The sequence below is a fragment of the Procambarus clarkii genome, chromosome 2 (assembly GCF_040958095.1).
Source record: "Procambarus clarkii isolate CNS0578487 chromosome 2, FALCON_Pclarkii_2.0, whole genome shotgun sequence".
NCBI classification, from domain to species: Eukaryota; Metazoa; Arthropoda; class Malacostraca; order Decapoda; family Cambaridae; genus Procambarus; species Procambarus clarkii.
Genome location: NC_091151.1, coordinates 48,770,234 through 48,782,346, shown reverse-complemented (window position 1 = coordinate 48,782,346; position 12,113 = coordinate 48,770,234). Strand labels below are relative to the sequence as shown.

The 12,113-nt window shown below is 46.0% G+C and overlaps 1 protein-coding gene across 3 annotated transcripts in view; it reads left to right on the top strand.

Moving 5' to 3' along the window:
- Positions 1-12,113, top strand: part of LOC123762245 (teneurin transmembrane protein Ten-m) — a 312,258-nt gene that overhangs the window by 280,711 nt on the left and 19,434 nt on the right. For all 3 annotated transcript variants that reach the window (XM_069325657.1, XM_069325651.1, XM_069325644.1), the window contains 5 exons: positions 2,080-2,274; positions 3,235-3,444; positions 4,129-4,237; positions 9,126-9,349; positions 10,695-10,902. In XM_069325657.1, the coding sequence (XP_069181758.1) occupies positions 2,080-2,274; positions 3,235-3,444; positions 4,129-4,237; positions 9,126-9,349; positions 10,695-10,902 (946 nt within the window). The remainder of the gene's footprint in view (positions 1-2,079; positions 2,275-3,234; positions 3,445-4,128; positions 4,238-9,125; positions 9,350-10,694; positions 10,903-12,113) is intronic.

Genomic DNA, 12,113 nt, shown 5'->3' with positions numbered 1-12,113 from the left:
ATCAAGGGAAAGCGCCAAGCCATTACGACTATATAGCACTGGGAAAGGATCAGGATAAGGATGTGGGATGGAACGGGAGGGGGGAAGGAATGGTGCCCCAATCACTTGGACGGTCGGGGATTGAACGCCGACCTGCATTGTTGCATGAAAGCAGTGTTTCTATAGATTGTGTAAATGCAATGACTGCATGGGTTTCGTCAAGTCACTTTTTAATATTTAAAGTGACGAGGGGTGATGCTGATGCTATCGCTCAAGGGCCAGCCTGGTGACTACGCAATACTCCCCCTTGCTTCAGTTTTTTTCTTATTTTTATCTTCTCATCCCTAGGTTTCCGCTTTCGTTTCTACACTGCTCTTTACATTCTTCCATCCCATTTCTCTTACCACCAATTACCTTCCCCTCTCCTCTTCTTTCCTACCTAGGTAGAGGAACACCTTCAGTTCCTCTCCTTGTATCCTTTCCACCTGCTCTAGTCATACTGGCTTAGTGATTTCTCCTGATAATTACCTTACGTGTGCATTCATCTGTTTCTCGTATTGTTTATTCTCCTCCTCCTCCTCCTCTTCTCATTGTGTTTCTCCTCTCTTTTTATCCTCTCTACGTTCACAGTTGAGTTTTCAGTGGAATGTGAAACATTCTTGTGATGTGTTTAGAGTTTCATCGATGTGGCGAGTTTTGGAGTTAGCGTGTGCCTCGGAGGTGGTGGGGGGGGGGACTGGAGGAGAGGGGGGGGAGCTGTAGAGGGGGGGGGGATAAGTGGGGGGGGGTGAAGGAGGGGCGGTCTGAGAGAATTCCGTCTCCAGAACACCTTCACCTACTAAGAGCACCGTTGCTAGTATTACCACCAGCTGTGATCTGTCACCAGCCCCGTCCTCTCCTGTCTACCCCCGGATGCAACAGTGTTTATCATTTATGAACAACAGAATCCATACCCACTTTGGTGTCATGCCCAGATGTTCCCCAGCTTGTCTGCCCCCCCTCTCACTAGCCTATATTATAATGCACTTCTTTGCATTAAATTCCATTAACCATTTCTCGCTCCATAAATCTGGTGCTTCATGCTATCATTTCTTTGCCATCTTCCTCATTCTGTAGCACAAGTTAAATATGACGTTTAATAATATATTTCTTGTTATTTTACGTGTAACTGATTACTGGCTCAAAATATTTTATTTTTCTCACGGTTTATCAGCTTGTATATGTTAAACTGTTGTTTGTTCGTTATACCTATTTATTTCCCTCAAATTTGTGTACCGTACAGGGGCCTCGTAGCCTGGTGGATAGCGCGCAGGACTCGTAATTCTGTGGCGCGGGTTCGATTCCCGCACGAGGCAGAAACAAATGGGCAAAGTTTCTTTCACCCTGAATGCCCCTGTTACCTAGCAGTAAATAGGTACCTGGGTGTTAGTCAGCTGTCACGGGCTGCTTCCTGGGGGTGGAGGCCTGGTCAAGGACCGGGCCGCGGGGACACTAAAGCCCCGAAATCAACTCAAGATAACCTCAAGATAACCGTGTTGAAAATTTCAGGTCGACCTTATGTACTAAATTATAATTTTGATCAACGTCCTTTCATTTCGCTTTTAAACCGAGCCTAAAAGTAGAAATGTAATAATATGGCTGTTGAAAGAGAGAGAGAGAGAGAGGGAAAAGTATCTTGCATAGGTATATAAGCATGCTAAATTATGTCTTAAATACTAAATGATGTTTAAATACTAAATTATGTCTAAATACTGAATTATATTTAAATGCAAAATTATGTCTTAAATACTAAATTATATCTAAATATTGAATTATGTCTAAATACTAAATTATGTCTAAATACTGAATTATATTTAAATACTAAATTATGTCTTAAATACTAAATTATGTCTAAATACTAAATTATGTCTTAAATACTAAATTATGTTTAAATACTAAATTATGTCTTAAATACTAAATTATGTTTAAATACTAAATTATGTCTTAAATACTAAATTATGTCTAAATACTAATTCACTGTATGTCTTTCTTGTAGTCATGTCTTGTCAAAACATGAAAGTGTAGCGAAGAGTAACGTTGTGTGTTGTCTCACCCTGTCAGTGATGTGCCCAGTACTGTGCTCTGGGAACGGTGAGTACCGTGACGGGGAGTGCATCTGTCGGCCGGGGTGGAAGGGACGGGAGTGCAGCATCCGTCATGATGAATGTGAGGTTCCTGATTGCAACGGTCACGGACATTGTGTGGACGGGCGCTGCCGCTGCGCCAAGGGCTACAAGGGCGAGTTCTGCGAGGAAGGTCAGTTCTGGTCTCTACTGGTATCTTCTAAACTGTGATATCTAACTGTGATATCTTCATATCAGAGGCATGCTATCATAGGCATATCAGGGTTCCAGGTTCTGTTGTCAGCGTTCCCAACGTCAAGAAATTGTCATTCTAGAGCGCCTTAACTTACCAGAGGTCCTCCCTACGAACAGAAAACGGGATATTATGTCAATCCCACCAGCTGCCACCATTTACTAGTAATGACAGTTTTTGGCCTTAGGTAAACAATACGTCAAAATGCGACGTGTTATAACGAAAACAGGTTGACCAGATACCCTTATCGTGGAGTGATATCAGGTACCCTTATATTGAGTGGTATCAGGTACCTTGATATAAGGTATATGGTACACTCATCATGGGTAGCTTACTGTGTAGTGTGTCGTGGATATTTGTTTTGTGTTTTTTTCGTAATTTTTCCTCCTGGTATATTTTCATTTTTGTAATACATGAGGTCGAACCTGGGGCTTTATTTGTGTAATTATTAAAGTCGACATATAAGCTTGAGGGGGAGGGGGGGAATATTGTTGAAGGATATATATATATATATATATATATATATATATATATATATATGTATATATATATATATATATATATATATATATATATGTATATATATATATATATATATATATATATATATATATATATATATATATATATATATATATATAAATGAAAAAAAAACTATATTTATATTATAAATAATTTACATATTACCTTAGATAGAGATACATAGGCATAAAGGGGAAGACCGGGACTTAAGAAGAAAACTAAACAGATGGACAGAAAGAGACTAAGAGAGAGATAAAGGGGCAGACAGACACAGACACCGATAACAGACAGTCAAGCATATACGCGAGAGGAACAGACAGACAGGCAATATGCAATACGAACACTTGATCAACAAACCATCTCCTTCCGTGTCACCAGACGACTGTCCGAACCCTACGTGCTCGGGGCACGGCTGGTGCGTGTCCGGCACGTGTGTGTGTCAGCGAGGGTGGCGGGGCCCTGACTGTGCCAGCAAGGACGACGCCGCCCTCCAGTGCCTCCCAGACTGCAACGGACACGGACACTTCGACCTGGAGAGTAACCAGTGCATCTGTGAGCCGGAGTGGACGGGTTCAGAGTGCAGCAAGCGTGAGTACCTCCACCACAGCAACTTTCTGCGGGCTGCCTTGATAATCCTGAATCCTGGCGCACCTTCCTATGGGCCTTGATAATCCTGAATCCTGTAGCACCTTCCTGTGGGCCTTGATAATCCTGTATCCTAGAGCACCTTCCTGTGGGCCTTGATAATCCTGTATCCTAGAGCACCTTCCTGTGGGCCTTGATAATCCTGTACCTGTAGCACCTCCCTGTGGGCCTTGATAATCCTGTATCCTGTAGCACCTTCCTGTGGGCCTTGATAATCCTGTATCCTGTAGCACCTCCCTGTGGGCCTTGATAATCCTGTATCCTGTAGCACCTTCCTGTGGGCCTTGATAATCCTGTATCCTGTAGCACCTCCCTGTGGGCCTTGATAATCCTGTATCCTGTAGCACCTCCCTGTGGGCCTTGATAATTCTTTATCCTGTAGCATCGCCCAGTGAACCTCTATAATTTTGTACCCAATAATTTGTCATATAACCTCTATTGAATAATTACAGCCAAAATATTTTCACAATTATATATAATGTCAAAATAATGTATTACACAGTAATAATGATGGTGACTGATAATAATATTATACGTGCAGTAATTTAATATGCTCACACACCTGTGTGATTGGAATAGATACTGAAGAGTTGTAATTACAAGTGTTTGTGTGGTGGCTGGTGACAGGTGTGTGTGGGCTGGACTGTGGGTTCCACGGCAGGTGTGAGGGCGGGGCGTGCCTCTGTAACCCCGGATGGACAGGTGACCGCTGTAACCTGATGACCTGTGATCCCAGGTGAGTGTACACACACACACACACACACACACACACACACACACACACCACACACACACACACACACACACACACACACACACACACACACACACGACGAATGAGTGTCTTGAGTGAGCTCACTGTTGTGGCATGTTATGGTGAACTTGGGTGAAGGTTTTCACCATCTGTGGTGTTGTGGTTGTGGTGGGAGCTTTCCCGGAATAATAATAATTATGGTGTAATAATAAGTCAGATATAGTTTTGTAGTGTCTGGAAACTAATTTCCAGTAATTTCGAGTCGGGTCTTTTAAGAGTTTCAGAATGTTCCTCTAGGATTTGTCGCGTTCTTTAACGTCCGGCAGAACGTCTAAAAGTATTTGAAAGTTTTTGGATTTTCTGCAGTGTGTGTGTTCTATATGTGGCTGTGGTGTGGTTAGGTGCATCTATAATGTGTGTGTGTTGTGGGTGTGATTGGGGGTGTGTGTGTGGGTGTGGGTGTGTTGTGGGCGTGGATGGGCGTGGATTAAATATTCCACCCACCCACCCACCCCCATCTACAAGACCTTCGTAGCGTGTCCCTCAAGTTTTAATTAAAAAGTATGCTGGCTGGCTGGCTGGGTGGTCTCAAAGTCAGCCTCCCCGACAATTTGAAGGTTCCTCCCCCCTCCTCCCCCCCTCTCTCTCCCTCCCCCCCCCCCCACATCCCCTCCCCCCCTCTCTCCCTTCCCCCTCCCCCCCTCTCTCTCTCCCCCTCCTAAACGAGACTACTCAACACCTGCCCGCAAGGCTCAAATCTACCACTTTGAAACAGGGATTTTGATAACTGTTTTAACAAGAGTGTTTACAAGGTGTATTTCTTCCACCGGAATTTCTTGCTTCACTTGCAGGTTAACACCGACTTGGATTTTTTTCCCCTTGTTTGACTTGCTTGATAGACATAATAAAGACGGGCTTAGGGGAAAGTTGTTTATTTATATACCTGCCTTGTGTCATGCCATGTGATGGTTTCGGGGATCAATGTCCCCGCGGCCCGGTGACTGACCGGGCCTCCTGGGTGGTGGTCTGGTCAACTAGGTTGACAAACGCCGCTGTTCGCGGAGTTTGACGAAGGAATCACAGCCTGGTTGATCGGGTATCCCCTGGAGGTGTATATACCTTGGCAAGGGAAGAAGATAGCACAGTGTACTGCCCTTCTTCTTCTATGTTTGTACCTGTGTTATCTACCAGCAACTAAGTGAACCCAAGTCACATATCTGAGATGATGGCCATGACGTTTTGGTCCATCCAGGACCACTTGACACTGGTCCAGAAGGGACCGAAATGTTGACACTTCTCGTTCATTTCGTGTGTGGGTTGGCTGTTTGCTGCCCCGTTATTGCCACCCATTCTCTGCTAATAAGCAAACTTGCTTAGACTTAATATTTGCATTTTATTGTATACATTTTTTCATCGTTGTCCTTTTGCTTCCTGTTGATTATGTCATGTCCCGGGTACCTATTTACTGCCTGCTGAAAAAGAGGCATATGTGAAACTGCCCACTTGTTTCTCTCTCGGCCGGGAATCGAACCCGAGTCCGTGGGCTGGGAATCCCGAACGCTGACCGCTCGGCCGCGAGACCCTATGTGTATATAAGTGTGTGTGTGTGTGTGTGTGTGTGTGTGTGTGTGTGTGTGTGTGTGTGTGTGTGTGTATAGGGCCGTAGGCTTAGTGACCTCGCCAACAACTCTGTAATCAATCTCTCAAAGTTTTAATATTATGACAAATATGTCTCATGATTTTAATCTGCGTCGCAGCGAATGTGACAAATTGAAGTCCCGAGTGGTGAAAATTCTTAAGAAACTTCAATTTGTCTCGGGGTCATATTGATATTCAGTTAGTTTTTGGTAAAGTGATTGATGGCTAAGGCGGTGGTGAAGGTTGTGGTGGTTGATTGTGGTGAAGATTGTGGTGGTTGGTTGTGGTGAAGATTGTGGTGGATGGTTGTGGTGGATGGTGGAGGGGGGGAGTGTTTACCGTGATAGTGGTGTGGAGGGAGGTCATGGTGGATCACCAGCTGACCCCAGACCATGCTTGGAAGAACTCTCGAGTCCGACTAACAGGTGCTGTACAGGTAAACTCCAGGTGAACCCCCCCCCCCCCCTACATACACTCTGATCTCTGCTCATCAAGAGACACTTAAAGATTCTACTTGAGATTCGACCGTATCGTTGTGTCCTCCCTCCACGGTACACAACTTCGCCCAAGGGGGGGGGGGGAGACGTGTACCCTGGGGAGAAGTAGTGTACCCCAGGGGTAGTGTCTCCCCCCAGAGGAGGAGGGGGGGGGGGCTAAGAAACAACCTTTAGCCCCGTTTACAAAACGGGTTAAAAAGATTTTCTGGTGCCGTAAAGTTCTCCTCCTAACTGATTCTCTCCAGCCAAACTTTTCCAATAGAATGTTCTGGGAGCTCATTAATCAGGGTGTTGGGTGGAGGACGAGCTCCTCCATACCCACCCTCCACCGCCCGCTTGACGTCCATCCTCCACCTGCCCCTCTTTGGTCACTGTCATGCCCGCCCTCCACCCACTTAGCATTCATCCTCCACCTACTTGGCATTCATCCTCCACTAACCCTTCTCTCCCTCTTATTCCTGCGCATTCCGTCTCGCCCTTTTTTTGATTCCTATAGCCAGCGTGCTGTGCTTTACCTGTGACAGGTAGCCAGAGTGCTTCCACCGCAGTTGGGGGGTTGGAGAGGGCTGTTGCTTGGCCAGTCCTGCACTCTACAACTCCAGGTCTGACTCTGCTCAGGACGTCTGTCTGCCCTTCTTTCTGTCTCGTGTGCAAGTGGCCTCCCGTCTCACACCCGTCTAACTAGACTTCTTCCATTAATGGAAGCAGAATACTCTCATCCCTCCGACTCAGTCTCTCTGACTACTATAAGTCATTATACTCTCGTGTTTAGCAGGATAACTGTGTTACATGGGGTGTGGTACAGTGTCTGGAGCATGGTAACTGTGGCACATGGAGTGTGTGGTACAGTGTCTGGAGCATGGTAACTGTGGCACATGGAGTGTGTGGTACAGTGTCTGGAGCATGGTAACTGTGGCACATGGGGTGTGTGGTACAGTGTCTGGAGCATGGTAACTGTGGCACATGGGGTGTGTGGTACAGTGTCTGGAGCATGGTAACTGTGGCACATGGGGTGTGTGGTACAGTGTCTGGAGCATGGTAACTGTGGCACATGGGGTGTGTGGTACAGTGTCTGGAGCATGGTAACTGTGGCACATGGGGTGTGTGGTACAGTGTCTGGAGCAGGGTAACTGTGTTACATGGGGTGTGGTACAGTGTCTGGAGCATGGTAACTGTGGCACATGGGGAGTGTGGTACAGTGTCTAGAGCAGAGTAACTGTGGCACATGGGGTGTGGTACAGTGTCTGGAGCATGGTAACTGTGATACATGGGGAGTGTGGTACAGTGTCTGGAGCATGGTAACTGTGGCACATGGGGAGTGTGGTACAGTGTCTAGAGCAGAGTAACTGTGGCACATGGGGTGTGGTACAGTGTCTGGAGCATGGTAACTGTGATACATGGGGAGTGTGGTACAGTGTCTGGAGCATGGTAACTGTGGCACATGGGGAGTGTGGTACAGTGTCTAGAGCAGAGTAACTGTGGCACATGGGGTGTGGTACAGTGTCTGGAGCATGGTAACTGTGATACATAAGGAGTGTGGTACAGTGTCTGGAGCATGGTAACTGTGGCACATGAGGAGTGTGATACAGTGTCTGGAGCAGGTCAACATTTATAATAAGGTTTTAAGGTAATATCACCATAAAGATTTCATTGCCTTCGTCTTCCCGAACTGATGCATCAGCTTGCAGAGTCAGCAGTCAGCTGGTCTGTCCCATCCCTCTGTCCCATCCCTCACCCCACACATCTAACTGATTAAAAACTGTATTCTCAATCGGTTCCGTTTTCCGCCAAAATGCACTTCTCCCGGACAAATAAATTCGTGGAGAAAGCGCTCCCTGTGTCCTGCAACAGCCGCGGTCAATTTAACCCGGCTCACGGGACGGACCCCAATCAAATTTATGCTACTGAAACTTTTCCTCGTATTGCAAGATACGAAAACTGAAATTAGAAATGTTGCTGGCTAAGCGAGGAGGATGAAAGAAGGAGGAGGAGGAGGAGGAGGGATGGATGTCATACCGCTAAATCTGCTTCTTGGAATCCTAACACATGGTTCAAAACAGTGCAAGGGAACACGCATTTATCCAATAACTTGCGAAACCTCTACATCTTTCCTTAATCATATTGACTTTTACATTCATTAAATCGTTTACAACCTATGGAACTTCACAACCCAGGTTGATTATTGTCATCATACAACCTCGTTGTGCTTCGGAGCTTAGAAAACGTTTTAACAAATGTAAAGTCACTGTGATTGAGGAAAGATGTACAGGTTTCGTCAGCTGTTGCATAATTCGTGCGTACATAGTAAAAACGTCGTGATAGACACGGTCACAACACCAGCCCTCTGGGGGTGAAACAGTGCCACTTTAGTGCATGTTTCAACAATCTGATGTTGTACACGGCAAGTTTTCTATCGTAAATGATAAATGGGAAGGGCGATAGTTGTGTGCTATTTAATGGCATTACTAGCCAGCCTTTTCCGCTCAGACCTTACTGTGAGTTCTACTGGTCCACAGGTCTATCAGTCCACGGGTCTATCGGTCCACGGGTCTATCGGTCCACGGGTCTACCGGTCCACGGGTCTATCGGTCCACGGGTCTACCAGTCAACCTGACTGCTCGTTGTGATATAGGAGCATATTTATCTACCTATCTATACCGGATATAGTTAATAGAGCCTAGCTATCTATCCCCTAATGAAACACTATCCTCTGACTTTTGTTGACGTAATTCCAGGTGTGAGGAGCACGGTCAGTGCAAGAACGGCACGTGTATATGCATGACGGGATGGAACGGGCGCCATTGTACCCTCGCCGGCTGCCCCAGCGACTGCTCTGGGAACGGCGCATGCGTCATGGTCAAGGAGGAATGGGTGTGTCGCTGCCACAACGACTGGGAGGCGCACGACTGTTCCGTCAAGCTCGAGACGGAGTGCGACGACAACAAGGATAATGACGGAGGTAGCTTGATTGATGATTGATTAATTGATGAAGATTAAGCCACCCCAAGAGGTGGCACGGGCATGAATAGCCCGTAATTGTTTAACGATTTGTGGCTGGTAGGATGCATCAAGGCAATTTACACATCTTTGTTGACCAGACCACACACTAGAAGTTGAAGGTACGACGACGTTTCGGTCCATCCTGGACCATTCTCAAGTCGACTTGAGAATGGTCCGGGACGGACCGAAACGTCGTCGTCCCTTCAACTTCTAGTGTGTGGTCTGGTCAACATACTTCAGCCACGTTATTGTGACTCGTCGCCTGCACATCTTTTTGCAACTATATCCTTGTTCGACTCTCCTTAATCATGACGGCTTTTGTTTGCCTTTATTAAACTGTTTGTGGTCTTCGAAACTTCACAAGCCAAGGTTATTATTGTTATGAACAACCTCGTAGTGCTATGGAGCTCATAAGTTGTTTCAGGAAGGTAAACGACGCCGACATGATTGAGGAAAGGTGAACAGGTTTCGTCACTGGCGTAAATACTTGATAAATCCTGGCGTAGTGTAAATCTTCAGGTTTCAATCAATAGCTTACTGCTCGATCCTTCAGCCACAATTGGTAAATACTCAATACACACACACACACACACACACACACACACACACACACACACACACACACACACACACACACACACACACACACACACACACACATACACACACATACACACATACACACACACACACACACACACACAGTGCAAAACACAAGCTAAGGAAACAGGTGCCGAAAAAAACATTAGAAAGTTTTCTTTTGCAAACAGAATGGTAGACGGTTGGAACACGTTAAGTGAGAAGGTGGTGGAGGCCAAAACCGCCAGTAGTTTCAAAGTGTTATACGACAAAGAGTACTGGGAAGATGGGACACCACGAGCTTAGCTCTCATCCTGTAGTTACACTTAGGTAATTACAACACAATTGCCACATCAGGTCCAGCCTCTCGGTCACTATGGTTGTAAGGTGGTGCGCCATGTTAGGTTTTAGCCTTAAAATTTCTAATGATTGCCAGTGATTGAGGCCGCAACGTTGAATCTAAGTTGAAACCTTGTTGGGTTTGTAACTGTACACTGTGTTAGATAATGTTCCATGATATGTCGGGCATTTCTCCAGTGCTGCATTAGGCGCTCAACTCAATGCATATATACACTGAGAACTACATATGGGAAGGGCTGATAACGATGTTGTTATAGATTCAGCTGCTCTGAACAAGTTCAAAGTAGCACGGGCTATGGTGAGCCCGTAGTGGACTAATATAGGCTGATAACGGTATATATATTTATATATACGTGTGTGTACAGATGGTCTGGTTGACTGTGCCGACGCAGAGTGCTGCACCACGCCTGCCTGCCTCAAGGACAATCTCTGTCTCACCTCATTCGACCCCATCGACATCCTTCTGAGGAAGCAGCCTCCCGCCGTCACCGCCTCCTTCTTCCAGAGGATGCGGTTTATCGTCGAGGAAGGCTCGGTACAGAACTACGCAGAGATATCCGCCTTCAATGCTAGGTGAGTATGGTGGTGGTGGTGATTGGTGGTTGTATGTGGTGGTGATGGTGGCCGGGATGTGACGTTACAACGTGTGGCAACGGGAATGTGTGTGTGTGTGTGTGTGTGTGTGTGGTGGGAGTGGGCATCTCCTCCAGATAAAATAAGTATATTCTCTCACATTTCTTGGTTAATGCCCAACCACTTGGGCTGGATGGTAGAGCACACGGTCTCGCTTCATGCAGGTCGGTGTTCAATCCCCGACCGTCCAAGTGGGTCGGGCACCATTTCTTCCCTCCGTCCCATCCACAATCTTTATCCCCTTCCCAGTGCTATATAGTCGTAATGACTTGGCGCTTCTTTCCCCCTGATTATTCCCTTTCCTTCTCACATTTCTGAAACACTCTGTACGTGATAGACAGTTTGTCAACAAAACAGATAGACATGTTGGGTTGTTTGATGATAAATATATCCTGGTTATTTAACTACACTTAGATTTTTGATGTGTGCGCGCACGTTTGTGCATGCGAGCGCGTGCATGCGTGCGTGTGTGGGTGTAGGTGGGGCCACGCGAATATCAACACTTCAGATGTCAAATGTAGGCCTGTGGTGCTTGGTGATCTTCACTTATGTATTGGGTGTTGAGAACACGAAATCTGTGACTCCCGTTATTCACTAATGATAAGTGTATGTAAACAGGACCGACCCTGTTAACCTGGTCATGGTCAAGTAGCTCCCTGTGTTCCCTAATTATAGTTTGTTGCAGGCTTTCTGTGGGTCGCTCAATTTGAACAGCTTTAATCTTAAATGTTTGTACGTTGATCAGTGAGAGAGAGAAACCAGCAGCATAAATAAAATAAAAAGTGATAACATGTTTCAGTTATAAATTTGTTATGTAGTGAATGATGTTCGTAAAGCATGTCTTACTAACACTGCTAACAGCCTGGAGCCTCTCCTTCTCTCCCTCTTCTATCCTCTCCCTCTCTCTCCCTTCCTTCCACTCCCTCCCCTCCTCTCTCTCTCTCTCTCTCTCTCTTTCCCTTTCTCCCTTGTTTAAACTTTGTTGGGTTCTTTAGAAATGGTGCTGGTGTTTCAAAACTGTAAGCTGAGAACTGTTTTATCCTGCATCAACTACCTTAAAGTCTGACCCTGGAATCTTGTGTGTATTACTTAACTGTCACCTGGCGGTTTATCTGGCATACTCACCTGGTGGCTCACCCTGCACATTCACC